Consider the following 13,620-nt stretch of genomic DNA (forward strand, 5'->3'; position numbering starts at 1 on the left):
CTCTCCAACGGCATGTTTCGTCAAAATTGCTTTGGGAGCCAATATAGAGTTCCTCCCTTTTATCTATTAACTCAGTGTTGAGGAACTTAGTGAACAGCTATGCGAATAATCGCTTAAGTTCAGAAATAGAAACGTAAACTCAAGAAGGGTTAATTACCCTTTATTTCTCAAAATAAAAATATACAGTCGGCCCCTTTTTCAGGGTGTACAGCAAAGCCTCCACTTGGGCTTTAACTCAAAAGTGTAAGAAATAGGAACTAGCTAATGATTAGCTAAAGAGATTTAGCCGAAGCTAACACAAATCTAGACTAGTTGGCCCTTAGCGAAACTATCAAGGGCACGTAATACGGCCAAGCGTATAGTAACAGCTTAGAGAGACGTAGTCATAAGGCAAACGCGCGCTATTCAGAAATTCCGATTCTTTCTCCCGAAGTCAGTGGAACTTCGACTTAAATACCACTTTTGCATTTAACTCGATTCTGAAAACTCATTCTGGTAAGGAATTGTAAGCTGAAATTAGGAGAGAAAGGAAAGGTGCATAAACTTAAAAATATCTGTTATAAATTCAGGAGAAAACTTACAAATTTTAACTTTACGACGAAGAATTGCATACTATTATCAAGAACAGGGAAAACTATGTAATCTAACAGATGAAGCATTTTACAGAAACATTGCATTTTTGTCTCATATTATGACAAAACAAAACAATTTAAATATATGTCTGCAAGGTAAAACGAAGCATATATATATAAAATGTAACAAAAGATCCAAGCGTTACGGAAAAAATTAATACGGGGGTTGTAAATTAAATAGTGTCAACTTAACCTTGAAACTCGCAGAAGGCGGACATGCGCAAATAGGATATGGGAGCGGTGAGCTGGCGCTGTTGTCGATATGTAGAGTGCAAAAAACAGTCGATCTGCTTAGAAGGGTAGTTGTTGTGTGGCGTTAAAATGAGGAGTTTCGTTTCCATCGCTCTAAAGCATGTTTTCAAAAGATGATCAACAGTCGTGGCTTAAAATTGAGGTTCCCCGTGGCAAAAATGCAACAGAATGCTATCGAGGATTAGCGGAAGCCTGTGGCACAAATGCTTTACCGTATAGGACAGTAACACGGTGGGTTCAAGCATTTCGTTCGGATCGGAATGAGACTGTGGATTTGCAACGCACAGGTCGGCCCTCCATTCCTCAAGAGCAGATTGACATCCTGAGCGGTCTCCTTACCGATCCGCCTTATCCTGACCTTATCCTGATTATTACCTTATCCTGACCGCCGATGGACTGTTCGATAATTATCCTTAGAGGTTGGTCTGAGTCATCAAACGGTGTGGCACATAATGAAGAAATCTCTCAACGTGAGGAAAATTGCTTCCCGCTGGATTCCACATCGACTAACCAAGCTAGCACCCACTTGGAGAGATACCGCAATGAAGGAGAACGCATTTCTGCAGCGTATTGTCGCCATTGATAAGACATGGACACGAACCTATGAGCCTGAATTAAAGCGTCAATCAAATGAATGGCGTCACCAAGGTTCGCCACGTCGACTACGACTGGGACGGTGTGACTCTTACACATGCTGTACCTGAAGGACAAACTGTCAATGCAGATTACTATTGTCGATTTCTACAGCACCATCTGCGTCCGGCTGTGCGGCGCAAACGTCCACGTTTATTGCAGAACAATCTTCCTATCGTATTGCATGACAACGCTCGTTGCAATGTCGCAAACAATGCCACTCTCCTTTTGCGACGGTGGCAGTGGGAAATTCTGGAACACTCTCCCTACTCACCCGACATGAGTCCTTGTGACTTCGATCTGTTTCCGAAGTTGAAGGAACCCCTCCGAGGTCACCGATTTCATGACGTTTCATCTGTACTCCACGCAGTAGGGCGCTCGGTCGCTCACATCAACAATCAACACCTTGCCACTGGTCTACAACGGCTTCCCGACATTTTTCAAAAGGTTATAAGCTTTGCTGGTGATTACATAGAAGGAATGTAATGCAATTGTACATGTAAGTTCATTAAAAATTGATTTATACCTATGTTGCTATTACTTAATTTACAGCCCTCGTATTTTTTAAAACATTGCTTTCTTGTCGGATATATCTGTAGAACACTTCCCGGAGCTAGCAAGAATGTTGAATGAGTAAAAACATAAAAATAAAACTTTCAATGAATATATAGGTATCTTGGACTTTTTAAGAGAAGAATATACTGAAAAAGATTTTCGGATTTTGACGAGCACACTTCTGCTATGAGCCTGGCATTTGAACCACATTTAGTAGATATGGCCAAAGCTCCTACGCAAGCAACTGCAAATGGAGTTATTTGAGTTGCTGGAAGATATCCTCAAATCTCTTTTTGACGCTAATAAGGATCCCATAGAAATCTGGAAAAGTGCTTTTGAATAGCGATGCCTATAAGAGCATGCACGCCGTTTTCTTTGCTTTGGAAGTACTTATTGCTGCTAGACAACATTTTCTCTCATGACAAAAATTAAAATTAGTTTAAGAAAGCAAATTACAGATGCTCATTTAGACGATCTACTAAGGCTGCCCGTTACGAAGCTTGATCCAAATATTCATTTACTATCATGAAAGAAACAAATGCAAATATCCCACTAAATTACATTTTCCATGGAATTTTAACATTATTTTACATACTGTTGCTATGTTGGTTTTTTATAAATTGATATTATTACATTTCTATTGTTTTTCTTCACAATGTAATACATTTATTGAAACAAACTTCTATTTTATTATTTTTACTTGAAACAGTATTTAAATATATGTAGTTGTTTATTAAAAATTATTAAAGATTAATTTTATAAATTATTAGCCTTATGTGACCACAAAAATATTTTATATTGTAAATTTTTATTTTAATAAATAACTTTTTTTTGCATTATTTCTGTATAATGCAATAAAGTGATATACAAAAAGTATAGTAATTTCACAAAAGTCGCATTTTTAGGTATATCAAGTTATGCGACTTCCTTTATTACTGCTTAATTTAAAGTGGCTTCGTCTGATACAAATGTTACCCAACTGTGCACTATAGCATCGGACGTTTTCCTCACACTTTTGAATCTGATCGTAATAAAAGAATTCACATAGAAGGGATTTCAAACCAAAGACAATTAAATGTTATTTAAAAATCCTTAATAATCTGCGTACAAATGCGATTTAGCAAGATCATACATAAAAATATTTTGTTACGAAATTCAAATTATCTTCTTCCGTAGCAGAGACTTTAATTTTTTAGTTACTGTGAAACATTGTTGCATATATTTAAGCTGTGCCTTCAGTAAACGAGGCTATTTTGTTCCGGATACGGTTTAATACAATTGTAGGTTGCATTTGTCATGTTTTTAATGAGAGATAAAATTGGTTCGTTGAATGCAACCTTTGACCTCGAATTCTCATTCATTTTTTTTTCTGTATGGCTATGACGCTTGATTAAGGGACTCGAAAAGCGACCTTCTACTATAAGACGCCTACGCTCCCATTCTTCTACCCTTTTAATGTCAAACGCATGTTCGAGCGGAGTTTTCAAGCGTTTCAGCGATTTACCCTGGTAAGTTTTTCGTTTCTAAATTTGCATTTTGTTTTCGCAGAAAGAAGCTGATATTCAAATTTTTCAATTTCTTCCGATTGCAGTCACGTTAGGTTCTATAAATTATTGAATTGTCTTCAAAGCATTGTGAAACGATTGTTCACAGCAAGAATATATTTACTCTCTTTCTAAGCTTCTTAAGTTAAAGAAACCTATGAATATTACACTAATATAATATTTAACAATTTAACTATTGGTATCCAGAACTCCATTGCAATATGAGATGCTTCTACAGTAAGAGGTTTTGTTGCATACGATTGTGTATTTGGTAAGAGGATGCCAGTCTTAAGTTTTTTTTATATTGTAATAACGTAAATTCCAAAGTGTTCAATAAATTTCAGAAAACTAACAAACTGTAATAAAATTAACATAGCTTAAATTTTCATTACACAGGTTTACGTTTACTTATTTAGACAAATGAAAACCGAGGCAAATTCTTGTCAGTTATTATAATTTCACACTCATCGTAGAATTTTCACTAAGACATTTGCTCTCTCACAAATTTTGATTATAAAACATTTTCCATCTTATGTATTTAAAGTTTTATTTAATAAATATGACCATCAAAATTTAATACTTGTCAATCAAGATAGGTAAGTTTGCTTTACAACATTTCGTAGCACGTTATAAGAAAAACTTTTCATGTTTTGCTATAATAAATTACCTAAACCAACTTGTAAAATCTCCGAAATATAAACATTAGATTTCTCGGCTTTGCAGAAAAAAGTTTACTTATCTTTGAAATTTTATAAGCATATATATCATTAATAAATACTTCTCTTAAAACATACTAAATGTCATCAAGCAGTGCTTACATTTTTGCTTTTTTATGTTAACATCTTCCACACAAAGTTGACTAAGCTAGTTATTTATCTTTTCAATCACATGACTGAAAAATGCGAAACATTAAAAGTTTGTTTAAGAAAAAGCGGACAGCAAGAACGGCTAGAAGAAATTTAACCAAGCATGGCATAGGAATTTACTATATTTTTATAGATATTTTAATGTTTTTTTGCCATTTTAAGCTTTGTATATGAAAATGAACTAAAATTTAGTGTGAGATTTTATATGTGTCTTACTAGGAATTAAAATGATTATAATGAAAGCAAACACGCAGTATGTATCTACTCCAACAGGAAACACAACGAATTCTTCATAATAGTGATTTAAATGTAATTTAAATTCCCATTATGAAGGATTTGTCCTGAGTCCTATAATAGTAGACATATGCTGCTCTTTCTGAGCATTAACAGATTTTTCGTGTTGTTGCTTAAGGTATCTGCCTACGTTAAAAAAACGATTTCGGCGAAAAAATTCGATTTTTTTTATTGCCCAATTTGAAAGGTCAATTTTGTAGGATTCCGAAAATGGTTCATTTTTACGTTTGTGATAATTAGAAGAGAAGGTATAGCCAATTAACTGCACTGGAAATGAAAGCAGAAAGACCGGAAGTGCTATTTAAAAGGCTCAACTTAAAGGTAAACTATGTTGTTATCCGTGTTTTTTTTTTAACTGTTTGTGTGTAAAATTGTGCTAAAACATTTCATTTTAATTCTGGGTACTTTTTTTTTGTTTCTGGCAATAATTATTTGCCTTAATTCTTTGAACCGGGACTGGCAACATTGCGGTTTTTTAACTGGGTTTGACAACATTGCGATTAGGTATAAAGACTATGTTGCTGGGTGCATATATAGCTGTTTTAATTTTTAATTCAGGGTATCTTGGATTACTTCCTGTGTTTGAACATTTAGGCATATCAATTGAACAAGAAATGATTAAAAATTACTTTGGAATTGATAACGAAAGAATAAAGAACTCGAAAATTCATTCGTCGCTCATTTCGAAAATAGCCAGAAAAAAATTAAAATCAAATAGGAAATCAAAATTACTTAAGTATAAAGATATGGAGGGTGTGATGTACAAATGTGGAGAATTTTAAGTGTGTAAATACAACAGAACAGTTTTTCTGTTAATGTGAAATCTTTAAATGCGTTTTCTGAAAAACTAATTTTTCTAGTGTTTTTACATACAAGAAATGAAATTACTCAAAATGTTCTAAAGATATCTCTATTAAATTTCACTAAAATGTTTTCTATATTATTTATTAGGTTTTAAGCTACAATCTAAGTAATATTTATTAATTTGATTGTTTTATAAGTATTTCTATATAAAACGATAAGAAATATTTTACAAAAAACTGTGTTTTTTCATGTAATTACACATATTTTAGTAAATTTTAGAAATATCATATACATTTTAGTTCATAACACAGATAAGTGTTGTAGTAGTATACAGTATAAAAAAAATTGAAATATATGCTGTGAGAAAAAATATACGGCATTTAACGTAAGTGCTAAATTCTCCTAAAAATTTGCAAAAAATTGCATATATTTCAAAAATTTATAAAATTATTCCTAAAAATTTACCTATTTTCATAATTTGATATCATATTTTGACTAAATAAATATATATTTCATCAGAATTCTATGTTTTAAAAAAAAAGTGCTCCGAACGTAGGCAGATACCTTAAAATTGAAATCAGTTATTCATTTAAAGTTTATGCATTGTGTGTTACTTTACATTTTTTGCAAAACAAAGTTGCTCTTCTCTGAATATATTACATTATTCAGAAAATGAAATAAATTAGTTATGAAAATAATCATACCATTTGAATTCATGTATTGACTTTGCATGCGTTGTTTACTTATTCAGGAATAAATTTTAAATAGATGAAGAATTTCAAGTTATAATATAATTTTTTGTCTTAAAATATCTCTAAAACCGTGTATTTTTTTATGAGCGGTCTTTATACCAGATCTAATGTATTGCATGAAATTATATTGGAAGAGATATACAATAGTGTAAAATTTAAAAATAGGCAAAAAAGCTGCCTTAGTACGACTGCAAAATCTGCGCCAAATTAAGGTTGCCTTTTTTGCCTAATCTTAAATTATATGAAATTGTATAAAATAACTATGTCTCCATTTATGAGTCTGCAATATGGGAATAATAGCAAAAGTCTTGATTAAAATTCAAATGAACTGAATGTTGTTGATTTGTTATTTCTCTTCCTTCAAATGAACATATCACCTCAATTATATGCACTTAATGTCTAGAAAAACTTTTTTAGACGATTTTGTTCTCTAAACTTTAGTATAAAAAAATGTCGAAAAACTAAAAAGTAGCTACTAATTCAGAAGTCAAACAACAAAAATCAGCGTTATACCTACAAAATTTTCACAGGACTAGTTTCGATGGTTTTACCGAACCATCATCTTCAGCTGCAAAACCGCAAATGAACAAGATAGGAAATAATGATTAGATAAGATAAGATTTCTTAAAAAGTAGCTGTTTACTTAATTTTATCCATAGTAGAACTTCAGTTATCCGGGCGCTTGCTTTTCTTTCTAAAGCCAAATAAAATTAAAATTGTTTTTAAATTTATGTGTTTTTAATTTTTCATAAATAACATAGAAAGTAACAAGTACGGGATTTAAAAAAAACTGTTAAATCAGTTTCATTTAAGGTATAAAATACATAGACTGGCCTAACATATTTGATAATTAGCTATACAAATATTAATGGAAAATAATTACGTATGCATATAGGCTTATTGTTCTTTATATATTCCTTGAGTCACTGCTTAGCTATTACTTCTTTTAAAAAAAGCAGATTTAATAAACGTGGTGGAGTAATATCAGATCCCTGTTTACATACTGCAGGTTAACTGCCGTCAGTTATTTCCCATTCATCTGCTGGTCAACTTTGTTGTAGTCTTTTTGTCCCCTTTTGCATGGCTTTTTTTAGACGATAAAGCGATATTTTTAGCCATAAATGTAATATTTTGAATCATCATAAGTATAACGAAATTACCATGTATAAGGCATTTTCTACCTCTCCATGATTTGCTTCCGTGGTGTAACTGGAAGTAAATCAGACTGGCAATCGGAAGATCCGGAGTTTGAATCCCGGTGATGGCACTGCATATCTTTCACGTTTCCTGCTTCAAACATCCTAATTAAAAAATCCTACACACTTAACATTACATTAATGACTTAAATTAATGTGTATTAAACATAATAATGCAGCCAACTTATTCGAGAAGGTTGTAGCCGCAATTAGTTCAGATGGTTAGATTTCTATTTTACTTCCAATTAAGGTAATTTAATTGGTCAACTAATTATCCCTTAGCGTGGGAGAGCCAACCATCGTAGGATGGTTGTCTTGAAGAATAATTTTCTAAGCACCTGTTTTTGATTAAGTGAATAATGTAGCGCTTAAATTAAAGCAAAAGAAGTAAAGGTATTTTGTTACGAAGATAGCAAAAATAAGAACAACTTGTTTGTATATTATATTATAGGGTTTTTTTAAGTCTGTTATAAAATATTGTTGTGAGCCCCTTATAACTACGATAAATACTTTAATGGAAAACTAGAAGGTATACAAAATCAGGCTCAATGGATCATAACGGGAGCTTTTTGAGCTGATCCAATTGATGTCCATTTGCTCTTCACAGGCGAAGTACATATCAGGAAGGAAATACCTCTTCTGCCGGCCATAAAACTTCATGAGAAGCTTATTAGACTTCTTTATTATAAATTTTTGGAAACAGTATGCAGCAGACTTAAGATCTAGGAATGGTTAATAGAGCTCGTTTCAAAGAGAAGACCATATTCCATTTTAGCTTTTTCTAAGCACTTCCCTTCTCTTTCTAAATCCTTTCGAAATCAAACATCCTTCTTTTTCTCTTGATATGTACCGGTTTCTAAATCTGGTAATTGTTCTGGTGCTGTTTATATTTTGGGAACAGACACTTTTGGAAGCAGATACTGTCTCGACTTTTGACCATATGGGTTTATACAGAATGGTCTTATACTGACAGTACTGAAAGTTCTGGAGCTGGAATTTTCTGGGAAATCTACTTCCAAACCTACCTATTGGCTATTTCAAAACTAGTTTTGACGGTGACGCAAAGGTTGTACATGTTGCTTTATAACATATACCAGTTTTTGATAATCCTACTGTAAAAACTGTTGTTATTCTGTCGGATTCTGCAGCAATTATTCGAGCTATTTCAAATCAATACAGGTCAGGAATTAGTGAAAAAATTAAAAAATGGCGTATTTTCTTGCGTTGTAACACCGAGTGTCACAGAAAAATTGAATTCCAATGGATTTCTTTTCATTGTGGACCGCGGTAAAGAAGCTCGTTGAAACGAAAGACGCACGCATCCAACTGGATTTAACAATGTCACTTACCAATCTACGTTCATTCTCCATTACACGTCACATAAATCTAAATAATCATTGGACATGTAGGACAGATTTTGAGCAAGGAGTTTCTGAACAACCTACCAGACCATTCCAGAATTAAGCAGTTCTGGCCTTACGTTTGATTACCGGACATGACTGCTTTTTGGCCCATTTCTTTCATTTCACGATAGGCCCATTGCGCCCATGCTGTGGGTTATGCCCCTTAAAAAGAGCGCCTTTTACACTGCTTCTTGCACTACCGTATCTAGAATTTACGCCTTATCTCCCGAGACGCTCCCGGAACTTCTGATTTTTTTAAAAATTTCTTCTGGTTTTTGGCTACATCTCCCTCTTTGTCGGTTTGTTAGGGCTTTTCCCCACAGGCTTTCTGCATCTGAAATTGAAAAAAATGTTTGTGTACTACTGAAAATAAGCAAAGCACAAGTAATATTGCGTGAAGAAAATCGGAAGCAGATGAGAAAAATTAAACGTGTATGATAAGGTGACCAGATTTTAACATTGGTAAAGCGGGACACCATTGACCGGGGGGGGGGAAGATTCCTGATTGAAAATTTCGTCTATATGGAGCAACAAAAATTTTCATAGAACGCAAAAATAGTATTGTAATAGATATTTTTTAAATTTCAACATAAGTACAATATACAAATATAATACATTAAAAAATTACGTATAATATTATTTTATTCTTTGGCATATTTCTCATTTGAGTGAATTTAGTAGACTGCTGTCGTTTTTTGTTGAATAACTTTTGGACAACTTGTGATGTACAAGATCTGAAGGAATGATTGTGATTATTAGCATGAAAAGACATAAAAACTTCTGCTAATGCTAATTTCTTTTCTTCGTCTCTATAAATTCTTTTCCCGAAAGAATTCCTGCATTTTGGTGGAAGATGCAGTAGTATTTAAATATCTTTTATGTTTCTGTGTCCCCGAGTGCTTTGAAATATCATTCTTCCAACCGGGCGAAATAGAAAATTCACCATTACATTTCTCACATTTTACCATGTGATCGCTTTTGTGTTTTATAACAAAAGGAAATCCACTTCTTTGAATTTGCATCTTCTGTTCTTACTCATTATGTTAAAAATCTAAAGAAGTAATTTATTATTGTGTGGCGGTCGTTTTAGATAGGGTCATAGAAGAGTCCTGTATAGTGTAACAAATATTTATTAACAGGTTTACGTTACACACGGATATTACATTTAACTTTAAGAAAATTACAGAGCAAGAGTCTGATACAACCTATGAAGTGGGAAGCTTGGCTTTTACTGAAGTACTTCTCTGGCTACTCACCAGAGGGCAGCCTTGTTGTCACACTTAGTTCAACAGTTTATGTTAAGGAGAAGGTTACATTATAAATTTATAAATTATATTATAAATTTTTATGTATATATATATTGCTTAAAAATACAGTAAGTAGGTACATAATTACATGAACATATTTTATTGTTAGTTTAAAAATTAAATTAATTTGTTTGTTATAAAGTAACTATATTTTAAATAAATATTTTAATTTTAATCCTATAATACTTTCTAAATAAGTATTTCTTTAAAGACCGACGCTAGACCTTTTGCCGCCACTATAAAATATAAATAATAAGAGTACTGTCTGCTAAATTCAAGGAAATTTATGTTTTTATAAAATAAATAAATAAATGAATTACGTACCTAAATTATCCGACTAGCTGATTTGTTGACATTACTTGTTTAACTAGCACTAGCACACAGTACGATGTGTATCGTCTGAGAGACAGTTACAAAATGTTTTCATCAATGCCAATGCCAAAAAATGCCATTAAGTCTAAACAACGGTGGTCGAATCCTAACAACTGATCAACAATGCGAACTTTGATAAGCAGTTCTCGATTATCAGTTGTCAACAATTATTTGTTATTATTAAAATTTAGCATTATAAAATTAACAAAAATAATATAAGATACATATCCTGACGAAGTAGCCACATGGCCGCCGAAAACCGTATTCTCCCTCCGTTCCCTAGCTTATCGTGCATTCTTTCCAAAAATCGGGACTTTTTTAAAACGTCGCGGGACAAATTGTTAAAAATCGAGACTGTCCCGCCGAAAGCGGAACGTCTGGTCACCTTAGTGTATGAGGACTTTAGTTCTAGTTTTAATCACTTAGGAAAGGTATCGCTTTCTTCATTAAAATACTGAATGCGACTGCAGTTCGGAATCAAACCATTTCTATATCTTAACCTGATTTAAAATTAAAATATACTGTTGTGTTCCACCTGCTGTTTTGATGACGTGGAGTAATTTATGCTTGTTCTTGAAGGCTGCTTCTCCCCATGTGCAATGAGGGATATGAAAACCTTGTTATAAAAGTAGTGAGATATTTTAAAATCATTTATTATCTCTCTCTCTCTCTCTCTCTCTATATATATATATATATATATGTGTGTGTGTGTGTGTGTGTGTATAATAAGATGACTTGGAGCAAGGTGCAACAGATTGACGATGGCTCTCTGCGTTATATCCTGGGGAGACTTTAAAGCGTAGTTACAAAGATGACACTAGAAGGAAAATCTTGTAGACAGACGTGGCCAAACTGAATATAATTTTTACTGGTGGATACGAAACTAGTTATCAAAAATATCTCTTTCATCACATATAATCATGGGCGCAATACGCACACCTAAGTTTTACACAGAGAGTATCGCATTTTAGATAATGGCGTAGTTAGTAGCACGACAAAGCAAACGGAGCGAAGTAGCATCTTGACTGCAGGAGAGCTGAAGTTGAAAAGGGCGCAGTTATCCAGGATGGAGGCTTACCAAGAGACGGTTTTTTAGAAGTTTGAATAATTTTTCTCCGTAGTAGCGTCTTTAAGCTAGAGCCCTCTGTTCTTTCTACTGTATACTTGTTTCGAGACCCACCTTTATTCTTTTGAAGAAATACTGTAACTTCCATACATTTACTGCACTTTATGGCAGTAATGAGGCCCGGTGGCGTAGTCGTCAGCGCGTCGCGCAACAGCACCAAACGTCCGAGGTTCGATCTCCGGGCTGGGCAAGGTTGACTCTGCCTTTCAACCCTTCAGTGAGTCAATAAAATGAGTACCAAGCTCGCTTGGGGACTAAACACCGGTGGTTCTGCGACCACCTGTTCAGGGCATATGCTCATGCACTCCGGGGCTCACGGTCAGGAAAGCAGATGTCGGGGCACTGCAGGCCACTAGGGCTGCTGCGCCGCTGAGTTTAGTTTATTAGCAAGTGATAACAGTGCTTTCATAAATCTAGGCAAAGTGCCAAGGAATTGCATTTAGCGATATCTTAACCTGATCGAAATCTAAACTTACTAAGCTTTACGTTTATTTCTAGTAATTTACGTTGAAGTACCTCCTTTTTTAAGTTAGTCATTTTTTTATTATTGTTTACCAAACCTCAGTTTTTTTAACCGCTTTCAGACACTGAAATGAAAGCTACGATAGCGAGAACTGTCTGTTAGTTGCTTTAGTAATGCAGATTTAATAATAAAAATAATAGTAGCAGTAATACTTGGAAATGGCACCTCTTTTCCGGCAGTTGCTTTTATAAGTTGCACTTTTCAGCAAAACTGCAAACAATTAGCAGTTATTGAAACAGAGGCTATGTATTGCATTTTTAAGAGACTAACTGCTCTTTTATACCCAAAATTCCTGTAAAACTGAAAGGACCTAGAGCTGAAGGCTCGTATAAGGCAGTTACTTTGCTTGTTTATTTCCATGACAATAACGATTCCATTATAATTGTTCATTTTATGATACTGCAAGATTTGTTTCTGAAGCAAAAGAAAGAAATTATGTTTGGTTTCTGAGTTAAACAATGTTTAACTGAAAGTAATTATAAAACACTTAAGAAATAATATTTCTGGAGTTATTCGGTAGGTATATTTCTGGCGGAGCTGTGCTGGCTGAAGTTAATGATGTTCAAATTAATGTCTTCATAGCATACATTCTTTCTATTTAAAATAAATCATCCTTTAACCAAACAGTATTTCTATTAGAAATTTTTTACCTTAGCATCTTTAAAAGAGAGCTGAGAAGAGACTGGTAATTGTTTTACTTCCTTTCAGAATTAAACGCCTATATGAATTCATATAAATATGGATTTCATTATGATAATTTTTAATTAAAATTCTTATAATATTTTCTGTACTAGGAAATTGATCTCACAGAGTTCAAAATATTGTACGATCATATGAATCATTGCCACCATAAAGCATCAAATTTCAATTCGTCTTTTAGTTCCTTTTTTGAAAATTATCATACTTGTGCTGATCATTATCTAGCTTACTGGTTAAGTCTAAAGTCAAAATTTGTTTGATAGCTGCCTTTTGTTTAATATGATTAATTTAAATACGGCTGGAACTACAGCGTAAGCGGTTCAATTTCTAATACCATTTGCATCAAGTGCAGAAATTTATTTTTCAAGCTTGTGAAAATAAAACATATAAATTTCTAATAGTGTACATGAAAACTTACTTTTTTTTTACTATTTGTTTACTGTTTCTCAGTAGAAAGCTCTAACTAATGCATAATAAATATTGAATGATCTGAATAAATGTGGCAGCTTCATATCAGGGAGAAAAAGATCCTACTTTTAATTATGTGACTCATCTCACTTGTCTGACAGTAACATCACAGCATCACAGCAAGTCCACGAAATTCATCGTTGCAAGGAGTGCAAGATTGCAGCTATCGTTGGCAAGAGCCTTGAGTGCCATAT

General features: G+C 33.4%; 1 protein-coding gene across 2 annotated transcripts in view; it reads left to right on the forward strand.

Moving 5' to 3' along the window:
• Positions 1-3,447: 3,447 nt before the first annotated feature.
• Positions 3,448-13,620, forward strand: part of LOC118188073 (transforming growth factor-beta-induced protein ig-h3-like) — a 65,920-nt gene continuing 55,747 nt past the window's right edge. Inside the window, exon 1 of one of the 2 annotated variants that reach the window (XM_035358415.2) lies at positions 3,448-3,580. Coding sequence is in view for 1 of the 2 variants with exons in the window: in XM_035358416.2 (XP_035214307.1) it covers positions 3,528-3,580 (53 nt within the window). In the remaining variant the exon portion in view is untranslated. The remainder of the gene's footprint in view (positions 3,581-13,620) is intronic. The other variant, XM_035358416.2, reaches the window with a different exon arrangement.

Source organism: Stegodyphus dumicola, chromosome X2 (assembly GCF_044657685.1).
Source record: "Stegodyphus dumicola isolate Sdum_Otavi_A_Nest chromosome X2, ASM4465768v1".
Classification (NCBI taxonomy): Eukaryota; Metazoa; Arthropoda; class Arachnida; order Araneae; family Eresidae; genus Stegodyphus; species Stegodyphus dumicola.